Source organism: Anomaloglossus baeobatrachus, chromosome 11, assembly GCF_048569485.1.
Source record: "Anomaloglossus baeobatrachus isolate aAnoBae1 chromosome 11, aAnoBae1.hap1, whole genome shotgun sequence".
NCBI lineage: Eukaryota > Metazoa > Chordata > Amphibia > Anura > Aromobatidae > Anomaloglossus > Anomaloglossus baeobatrachus.
The window spans coordinates 50,764,178-50,775,161 of record NC_134363.1 but is presented as its reverse complement, the minus strand read 5'-3'; the positions used below and the strand labels follow the sequence as shown (position 1 = coordinate 50,775,161).

General features: G+C 46.9%; 1 protein-coding gene across 1 annotated transcript; it reads right to left on the bottom strand.

The window, feature by feature from the left end:
• Nucleotides 1–6,015: 6,015 nt before the first annotated feature.
• LOC142255801 (uncharacterized) lies at nucleotides 6,016–10,650 on the bottom strand. The gene is made up of 4 exons (XM_075327247.1): nucleotides 10,456–10,650; nucleotides 7,140–7,281; nucleotides 6,906–7,056; nucleotides 6,016–6,802 (listed from the first exon to the last, which is right to left on the bottom strand). Exons 1-4 carry the CDS (start codon nucleotides 10,648–10,650, stop codon nucleotides 6,016–6,018), a joined length of 1,275 nt encoding a protein of 424 aa, XP_075183362.1.
• Nucleotides 10,651–10,984: the final 334 nt, after the last annotated feature.

Below are 10,984 nucleotides of genomic sequence, written 5' to 3'. Positions count from 1 at the left end.
CTTCTTACCTTTTTGCAAAAATGTATATACTAAGTACCCTGTTTATTAAGCACTTGCAATGTATTTATTTATAGTCAGGGTATTTTTTCTACAATTTTCTCCTTGGTTTTTTTCTAGTCTTGAGGCTGCAATTCACATGCTTGTAATGTTGCATGTTTATTGAACATTTGTCACAGCTCAGTTTTTTGTTTTTTTTTGTCTGTTATCTTGCTTTAATGCAAGTTGGGGGTGCAGCCCTCCTGATACTGAGGCTGAACAATTACCTGCTTCTCACTTTTTGCTGTGTATTTAATCTGGGACCCAGCTAACCACTTTACCATCCATATTGAAGTTTTGACATGACACTAGTCAGGTACAGAATATGTTTTTAACTTTAGTAGGTTAGGGACTGTCTCAGATGGGTACACCGTGACGAGGTGAGACAGCTTCTTACCTTTTTGCAAAAATGTATATACTAAGTACCCTGTTTATTAAGCACTTGCAATGTATTTATTTATAGTCAGGGTATTTTTTCTACAATTTTCTCCTTGGTTTTTTTCTAGTCTTGAGGCTGCAATTCACATGCTTGTAATGTTGCATGTTTATTGAACATTTGTCACAGCTCAGTTTTTTGTTTTTTTTTGTCTGTTATCTTGCTTTAATGCAAGTTGGGGGTGCAGCCCTCCTGATACTGAGGCTGAACAATTACAAGGTACAGAATATGTTTTTAACTTTAGTAGGTTAGGGACTGTCTCAGATGGGTACACCGTGACGAGGTGAGACAGCTTCTTACCTTTTTGCAAAAATGTATATACTAAGTACCCTGTTTATTAAGCACTTGCAATGTATTTATTTATAGTCAGGGTATTTTTTCTACAATTTTCTCCTTGGTTTTTTTCTAGTCTTGAGGCTGCAATTCACATGCTTGTAATGTTGCATGTTTATTGAACATTTGTCACAGCTCAGTTTTTTGTTTTCTACAATTTTCTCCTTGGTTTTTTTCTAGTCTTGAGGCTGCAATTCACATGCTTGTAATGTTGCATGTTTATTGAACATTTGTCACAGCTCAGTTTTTTGTTTTTTTTTTTTTTTTTGTTTTTTTGTTTTTTTTTTTACCCCCAGATACTAGTATAACGCTAATTGCTGCTAATGAACTCCCATTGACCCAAGTGGGGTATAAACAGGTGGCTATGACAGTGGGGCAAGCTGAACTGCAACACCAGGGTATGATTGTGATCATGAATGAACTCAGTGATCATAACCCGAAGATAGTGCTAGGAACCAATGTGATAGAGCACTGTATGGGTGATGTGTTGGCCCTACTGCAACAGCTGGCCGCCACGGCGGCGGGAAGCCGACAGAGAGCTGTGCAGCGTGAGATCTGAGCCTTGATGTACCGCCAGCATGTAAACTCAACAGGAGGAGAGATTGGTGGAGTGAGAGTGATGGATGTTGCTCCGTTGATTGTGCCCCCTAGGAGTGAGATGATGATTTGGTGTAGGGCAGCAGTAGGGCCTCAGGGGCGTGACTACCCTGCCATGATGGAGCCCATACCCTCCAAGCACTGGCCCACTGTAATGGCCGCCCGAGGGGTGGTGGACGTAAAGAAGGGGTGAGTGCCCGTGAGGGTGCTGAACTGTGGGAAGGAAGAAGTCAGGCTTCCCCGGTATGCCACCATTGCCAAGCTGCTCACCCTGGATCCCCACACCATCCACGAAGCCATTCCCTCAGTCTCCCCACCTACCATCAACACTTCCCCGCCTCAAGGGGGGGTAAATGAGGGCACCAACAGCTACACGTGGGCACTGATGATACCCCTACACATCACAAAGCAGGGGTATACAGGGTGGAGTATGAACAGGTTTTCAGCAAACATCCACTAGACTTTGGGCAGATCAAAGGGGTCCAACACCACATCCCCACCGGTGAACACCCCCCTATCAAAGAGAGGTACAGGCCTATTCCCCCTGCACATTACCAGTGTGCCAAAGATATGTTGAGGAATATGAAGGAGGCAGGGGTTATTCGGGACAGCTGTAGTCCCTGGGCCGCTCCGTTGGTACTGGTCAAGAAGAAGGATGGTACCATGAGGATGTGTGTGGACTACCGGAAGATCAATCAGATAACACATAAAGACGCCTACCCTCTGCCCCGTATTGAAGAATCTTTGGCCGCACTGAGAACCGCAAATTACTTCTCTACCCTTGACCTCACCAGTGGGTACTGGCAAGTGGCAGTGGCCCCGGAAGACCGGGAGAAGACCGCCTTCACCACCCCAATGGGGCTCTGTGAATTCAATAGTATGCCGTTTGGGCTGTGCAATGCCCCTGGAACCTTCCAACGGCTGATGGAGTGCTGTCTGGGACATCTGAACTTCGAGACCGTCCTGTTATACCTGGATGATGTGATTGTGTACTCTCAGACGTACGAAGCCCATCTGGAACACCTAGCTGAGGTGTTCACGTCCCTTGCCAAATACGGGATGAAGTTGAAGCCCTCCAAGTGCCACCTGCTGAAACCCAGAGTGCAGTACCTGGGGCATGTGGTGAGTGCGGAAGGTGTTGCCCCCGACCCTGAGAAGATCACCGCCATCCAGGACTGGCCAAGACCAACCACCGTGAGGGAAGTGAGGCAGTTTTTGGGTCTGGTGGGGTACTACCGGCGCTTCATCAAGGGGTACACGAAGATGGCTGCTCCCATGCAAGACCTCCTCGTGGGACAGACCAAAGGTGGTAGACCCATCGGAGCCCCACTGGTGTGGGAGGACAGGCATGAGGAATCATTTCATCAGCTGAAAGCGGCCTTGACTGGAGAAGAGGTCCTAGCGTACCCTGACTACGGCTGCCCATTCATCCTCTACACAGACGCCAGCAATGTGGGTTTGGGGGCAGTCCTGTCCCAGATCCAGGAAGGAAAGGAGAAGGTGATTGCCTATGCTAGTCGAAAACTCCGGCCGACTGAAAGGAATCCTGAGAACTACAGCTCCTTCAAGCTCGAGCTCCTGGCACTGGTGTGGGCTATCACCGAGCGGTTCCGCCACTACTTGGCTGCAGCAAAATTCACCGCTTTCACGGATAACAATCCGTTGACTCACCTGGACACGGCCAAACTGGGCGCATTGGAGCAGCAGTGGGTGGCCAGACTGACCAACTATGACTTCACCATCAAATACAGGACCGGTCGTGTTAACATTAATGCTGATGCCCTCTCTCGGAGGCCCCACTTGTCAGAAGGTGGGTGGGATGATGATGACCTCGAGGAGATCGAGTTGCCTGCATTCCATCGGCCACCAACTGAGAAGGTACATGTCCACCAACAACGGGTGAACCTGGATCCGCTGCCCAGTCAGGAGTGGCAGGAAGCTCAAAATCAGGTGCCCGCTGTCCGCCTAGTCAAGACCCTGATGGAGCAAGGCGCTACTGGAATGGACCCTGCCGCCCCAGCTGAAGCCCAACGCTTGTGGAAGGAATGGACCCGGCTGTGTCTACACCAGGGGAGGTTGTACCGTGAGCTGATCAACCCGAAGACCCACGAGAAAATCCGCCAGTTGGTTATTCCCCAAGCTGATGTACCCACTGTTCTGCAGGCGTACCATGATGGTGCTGTTGAGGAAGCGGTTCTATTGGAGTGGGATGCGAGAGTCTGTGGAGGCCTGGTGTCGAGAGTGCGGTCCTTGTACGTTGAGGAGGAAGGATGAAGCCAGCCAAAAGGCTTCCCTACGCCCGATCGTTACACACCAACCGCTGGAGCTGGTCGCCTTGGACCATGTAAAGCTCACCCCCAGCCGAAGTGGGTACACTTACGCTCTGACCATAGTAGATCATTACTCCCGGTTCATGGTGGTTGTCCCGGTCAAGGACTTAACCGGCCGTACCGCCGCTAGAGCGTTCCAACCTTACTTCTGTCGACCCCATGGATACCCTGAGAAGGTGCTTACCGACCAAGGTCCAGCCTTTGAGGCGGAGGTGTTCCATGAGTTCTGTCAGCTGTACGGCTGCAAGAAGATCCGGACCACCCCTTACCATGCCCAGACAAACGGTATGTGTGAGAAGATGAACCATCTGGTCCTTGGCCTCCTCAAAACGTTGCCGTTGGAGGAGCGGAACCTGTGGCCGGAAAAGCTGCCTGACTTGGTCGATATGTACAACAATATCCCGTCTAGCTCAACGAAGTGCACCCCAGCGTATCTGATGAGGGCTCGCCCTGGCCGACTGCCGGTGGACCTGGAAATGAGACTGGAAGCCCCAGAGACACTCCCCTCAACGGCTGAATGGGACACCCGGCGGAGGGTGCAGTACCGACAGATCCAGGAGTATGTGGAGAAGAACCTAAGTCGGAGTCGAGAACAACAGGAGCAGCGCTTCAATCAAAAAGCGTCTGCGGGCCCTTTCCAGCCTGGAGAGGTGGTGTTAAAGCGGAAGAGGAAAACCCACAAGCTGGATGATCAATGGGAACAAATCCCGTACGTCGTCCAACCCACAGGTTGGGGAGATGGAAAGGCCTACCAGATCAGTCGTGACCAAGGGGGCACCTTGGCCACGGTTTCCCGGGACCATCTGAAAAGGTGCCCACCAGCATTGAGGGCGATGGCTGAAGTACCAGTTCCTCCACCAGCAGAGAAGGCAAAAGAGGTAATCCACACTGTGATGGGTGACTTCCCAGCAGACTGGCCTACACAGAACGGCGCGGTGATTCTTCCAGTGATACTGTTCCCACAACCTGTGGATGAAGAAGTGGTGGAAGCGGTCAACCGTGAGCCAGAACCAGTGCCAGTGCCCAGGGATGAACCTGTACCCAGCTCCCCTATGCCTCCGTCTGCCCCACACGATAGCAGGGAGGAGGAACCTATTGTTCCCTCTACCCCATTGCCTAGCCCCACTGATACCGGACCCCGGAAGTCCACCCGTCCCAACCTAGGTAGACCCCCACTTAGTTACAGGGAGACCGTCCTTTAAAGAGGGGGGTCAGGAAGCCTGTGTGAGTTTTGTTTGAAAATGTTTTAAAGTTGCAAATGATAAGTAAAATGAAACCGTGAAGTTCACCTGATTCAACCGTGATTGAGAGAACCGGCCGTTGCCGGCACCGTTGTCCCCGTGGGGACCGTTTAAAAAGTTGCATGGAGGACTTTCCATGGACAAGCCCGTGAACTTGCAGGGCAACCACAGACGCTAGTGGCTTGTAAATAAGTTGTTTTACCGTTACCGTTTCCGCAGTGCCGCCTCCGGAGAGGCAGGTTGGAGGGAGGGCCCGCAGTAGAGCCGGCTGGGGCCCAGCCACCACAGGGACCGGTGGCTACCCTCTGGAGGGGAAGGACAGATCCCGCTCGGGTGACCTGGTGCAGGACTTGGGTCAAGGGGTGCTGCCTGGGCTGTAGGGGCAGCATCAGGGCCAGGTTGCTTGGGTGGGAGAGAGCGGAAACCGTAACCGTAAACCGTTTGCAACGTTTAAGTACTGAACCTCCCGATGTGGGATGATGTCATAAATTGTTATGTTTACCGTTTTATCTTTTATATATTTTTCAGAAAATAAAACCGCTGTTGGACGGGCAGCCCGCGGACGGTCTGCAAGCCAGGGTTCACAGGTCATAACACCACCACACCCTACACCCCAGTTAGGAACACCTAGGCTAACCAAAAATCCTTGTTGCCTTCCTCCAGGAGCTGGTGTCCACACCAGGGGGTGGGCCAGGCGGTTGGCTCCGCCCACCGAGGAGTTCACAGGTCACCTCCTGCTCCTCGCCTCCTGTTCTCCGCCTCTTCCCGCGGCCGTGGGGTTCTTGTAGTCGGTGTGTGAGGCTGAGGAACGTGCGGAGCTCTGTCTCCCGCGTCCTCACATCACAGCGCCAGAACCGGAATCCATTTTTTTATTTTATTTTACAGTGTTCTATACTTGACAGTGTAAAAATAAACATACACATTGTTTTACTTTTTTTTTTAAACATTAAATAATTCTTTAGGATAAGACCCATTTTTTTTTTATTTTACAGTCTAAACATAGCTCTGTAATAAACCTCAAATTGTTTTTTGAAATTTTAATTTAGAGATTAAAAAAATCTTCAGAATACAAGTTGGTCATGGCTTCAAAGCCTTGTGATGGGCCAGTAATTGGGTGGGTATTTTGTTCAATGTTTTTTGGGTGAACCTCGCGCCTTAATTGTGCTTGATAATATGGGGTGGCAGGTCTCACCCCAAATGTGCTAGGAAAGTCTGGGTAGGGGGAGGGACGAACAAAGGAATAAGGGGCAGGTGGTGTTGGAATGGTGGCACTAGAAGTTGTGCCGGTGGCACTTGTTGTAGTTGTTGTTACAATTGGTGTTCTTGCCTGTTTCCGAAAAAATATTTGTTCAATGCCACAGGCAAGCTCACCTCCTGTTGGGAAAGGCACATCTTCCTCAAAGCCAGCTAATACCGAACAAATGCCGGTCATGCATGTAGATTGTTTACAACGATTGTTAAGGAGACGCCATTGACTCACAATGCTTGCCCCAAAATTATCAAAGTGATCCTCCTGGGCCGTACTTTTTAGCATAGCCAAAGTTTCATTTGTTAGTGTGTCAGGACTTGGCTCTCCTTCTGTTGTGGTTTTTTGGGGGGGGGGGGTTTTCCCTCTTTGAGTGTTTGGGTGGATCCCAGACACTGAAGTTGCCGCTGCCACCGACGAACCGCCTGTGCTGGGATTTTCATGCTGTTCGGTTGCCGCCATGTTTGACTCCTCAGACGCCTGGCTGGAGATGTCTTGTGGTGGTTGTTGTAACACCATCTCTTCACTGTCCAGAGAACTTTCTTGTGCAGGCTCCTGTGGACAATCAATATTTCCTTCGGTCCTGTGAATACATAAAATAGTTCATTTTGAGAATATATAATATTAACAAATTGGTAAGATGGGTAACATTGGTTGTTTTTTGAGCAACAATTTTGCAAACTTACGGACGTAAGACTCGACTTGTGTGGAGAAACTGCAACTCATCATGGAAAGGAAATTTAAATTTTAAAGGCGAAGATCCACTCCGGTTGGCATCCGTTTGGAACCTATTGTACCGGTCCTTCACTGACCTCCATCTTTTACGTATATCGTTTTCTGGAACAAATAAAAATTAAAAAATCTTGAAGACACAGTATAAAATATTTTGGTAGACAGTACGAAGCATCAATTAACATTACCAATTTTATTCTGCAGAGCAGCATCAGCCTCATGCCACCGAGGGAAAAGTTCACGGCAGATAATTGTCCAGCTGTTTTGCCGCTTTTGTTTCTGGCTATAATCTTGAGTGGATGAGTCCATTAAGCAGGGGATCAACTCCACCTAGAAACACAAAAGAGCAGTAAAAACCATGTTCCGGAAAAAAAAAAAAAAATTGTACAGATAAATGTAAAATTTGAATTTAAAAAATATAGATACATGGAAAGATAGAACAAACACATAGAAAGATGGATACATGGAAAGATAGAACAAACACATAGAAAGATGGATACATGGAAAGATAGAACAAAAACATAGAAAGATGGATACATGGAAAGATAGAACAAAAACATAGAAAGATGGATGCATGGAAAGATAGAAAATATACATAGAAAGATGGATACATGGAAAGATAGAACAAACACATAGAAAGATGGATACATGGAAAGATAGAACAAAAACATAGAAAGATGGATACATGGAAAGATAGAAAATATACATAGAAAGATGGATACATGGAAAGATAGAACAAACACATAGAAAGATGGATACATGGAAAGATAGAACAAACACATAGAAAGATGGATACATGGAAAGATAGAATCAAAACATAGAAAAAAGGATCCATGGAAAGATAGAACAAACACATAGAAAGATGGATACAAGGAAAGATAGAAAATATACATAGAAAGATGGATCCATGGAAAGATAGAACAAACACATAGAAAGATGGATACATGGAAAGATAGAACAAAAACATAGAAAGATGGATACATGGAAAGATAGAACAAAAACATATAAAGATGGATCCATGGAAAGATAGAACAAACACATAGAAAGATGGATACATGGAAAGATAGAAAATATACATAGAAAGATGGATACATGGAACGATAGAAAATACACATAGAAAGATGGATGCATGGAAAGATAGAAAATATACATAGAAAGATGGATACATGGAAAGATAGAAAATATACATAGAAAGATGGATACATGGAAAAATAGAAAATATACATAGAAAGATGGATACATGGAAAAATAGAAAATATACATAGAAAGATGGATACATGGAACGATAGAAAATATACATAGAAAGATGGATACATGGAACGATAGAAAATATACATAGAAAGATGGATCCATGGAAAGATAGAAAATATACATAGAAAGATGGATACATGGAAAGATAGAAAATATACATAAAGATGGATGCATGGAAAGATAGAACAAACACATAGAAAGATGGATACATGGAAAGATAGAACAAAAACATAGAAAGAAGGATACATGGAAAGATAGAACAAACACATAGAAAGATGGATACATGGAAAGATAGAACAAACACATAGAAAGATGGATACATGGAAAGATAGAAAATATACATAGAAAGATGGATACATGGAAAGATTGAACAAAAACATAGAAAGAAGGATACATGGAAAGATAGAACAAACACATAGAAAGATGGATACATGGAAAGATAGAACAAACACATAGAAAGATGGATACATGGAAAGATAGAAAATATACATAGAAAGATGGATACATGGAAAGATAGAAAATATACATAGAAAGATGGATACATGGAAAGATTGAAAATATACATAGAAAGATGGATGCATGGAAAGATAGAACAAACACATAGAAAGATGGATACATGGAAAGATAGAACAAACACATAGAAAGATAGAAAATATACATAAAAAGAAAGAATCGATAGATAAGATCACAAAATGTATTTTAATTTTTGACATTTTATCACAACGGGTGACTAGAGGACATCACCTCAGCTGGGGAGAATAGGGTTACTTCAGGACATTTCATAATATGTCAAATATGTCATTCAAGCAGGAGTGGACGGGGGAGCAGGAGCGGATGGGACATCAACACTGGACGGGTCAGCACCACAAGACCGGACAGCACCACGGCACTGGACAGCACCAGGTGACGGGGCCGCATCACGGGACCGGACAGCACCAGGTGACGGGGCCGCATCACGGGACGGAGCTGCATCACGGGACGGGGCCGCATCACGGGACGGGCCAGGACCAGATCATAGGGGCTAAACTAAGGGACGGGCCAGCACCAGGTCACGGGGGCTAAACTACGGGACGGGCCAGCACCAGGTCACGGGGGCTAAATTACGGGACGGGCCAGCACCAGGTCACGGGGGATAAATTACGTTATGGGCCAGCAACAGGTCACAGGGGCTAAACTACGGGACGGGCCAGCAACAGGTCATGGGGGCTAAACTACGGGACGGGCCAGCACCAGGTCACGGGGGCTAAACTACGGGACGGGCCAGCACCAGGTCACGGGGGCTAAATTACGGGACGGGCCAGCACCAGGTCACGGGGGATAAATTACGTTATGGGCCAGCAACAGGTCACAGGGGCTAAACTACGGGACGGGCCAGCAACAGGTCATGGGGGCTAAACTACGGGACGGGCCAGCACCAGGTCACGGGGGCTAAACTATGGGACGGGCCAGGACCAGGTCACGGGGGCTAAACTACGGGACGGGCCAGGACCAGGTCACGGGGGCTAAACTACGGGACGGGCCAGCACCAGGTCACGGGGGATAAACTACGGAACGGGCCAGCACCAGGTCACGGGGGATAAACTACGGGACGGGCCAGGACCAGATCACAGGGGCTAAACTAGGGGACGGGCCAGCACCAGGTCACGGGGGCTAAACTACGGGACAAAAAATAAAACATTGACTATACTCACCAGGCTGATCATCTTCGGAACATCTATTTTTAAACAATTATACCACGCCATGGTATATGCTCCAAATAACTGCTCCGAACCTGGGTAGGGAAAAAAAAAACCACGCCCGCCTCTCTCCAAAAATACAGGAAAGATGACTGTACTTTGCCAGGATGTGAGGTCAACAGGAAACCAACCTCTTGACCTCACTTCCAGGGCAAACTGCATGCGTTCAGTATCATTCAGAGCGCAACAAAAATGCAGTGCAAGCGCACAGCGATGCATTTTCGTTGCGCTTTGAACACCCTTCATTCATTTCAATGGGACCAAAGCGCACAAAAGAAGTGACATGTTGCTTTTTTTATGCAGCGATTTGGATGTAAATTTCTGCATGCAAATAGCTGCGTTCTAAAACGCAACGTGCGCATGGATTATGTACAATCTCCATAGATTGTGCAGGGGACGCAGGATGCATGCAGTTACGCTGCACTACAAAGCGCAGCGTAACTGCATGTAATTACGCAACGTGCGCACATAGCCTTATTGAGTCGATGAATGCAGATTTGAATCACTTATATGTTACCTGTCCATCTCCAGTCCCAGGTGGTTCACTTATATCTGCTCCCGGCGCTGTCTTGGGGTCTTCCTGTTCTGTGGATGGGACGTCCATAACATTGTATTCTGATTTGCTGAAGACTTTTACTACCTCATTATCTGGATAACCAGTATAACAATCCTCCTGGGTGGAACAAGATGAATAATTAATGGTCTGCCGCATAAACGTATCGCCCAACAGTCTTCATCAAGAATTATAAGGATTTTCCATTTTTAAAGTGACCCTGCAGAAAATGCTCTTTTTTCAGTGATCCCACTGCCAGTTATAAAATTGAAACCAGAAGTTTCCCTCCGCTCTCTATACAGACACATCTGCAGGTTTTTCCACTGCTCTCTGTAAATACACATCTGCAGGTTTTTACCTCTGCTCGCTATAAAGACACATCTGCAGGTTTTTCCCTCCGCTCTCCATAAAGACACATCTGCAGGTTTTTCCCTCCGCTCTCCATAAAGACACATCTGCAGGTTTTTCTCACTATCTGACATGAAATCAGAAT

Excerpts from the sequence above, each read along its gene's own strand:
- LOC142255801 (XM_075327247.1), bottom strand. The coding sequence starts at position 10,650 with ATGCGGCAGACCATTAATTATTCATCTTGTTCCACCCAGGAGGATTGT. Across the intron at positions 7,282-10,455 it reads CTGGGACTGGAGATGGACAG|GTGGAGTTGATCCCCTGCTT; the intron begins GTAACATATAAG and ends TTGTGTTTCTAG. Across the intron at positions 6,803-6,905 it reads ACAAGTCGAGTCTTACGTCC|GACCGAAGGAAATATTGATT; the intron begins GTAAGTTTGCAA and ends ATGTATTCACAG.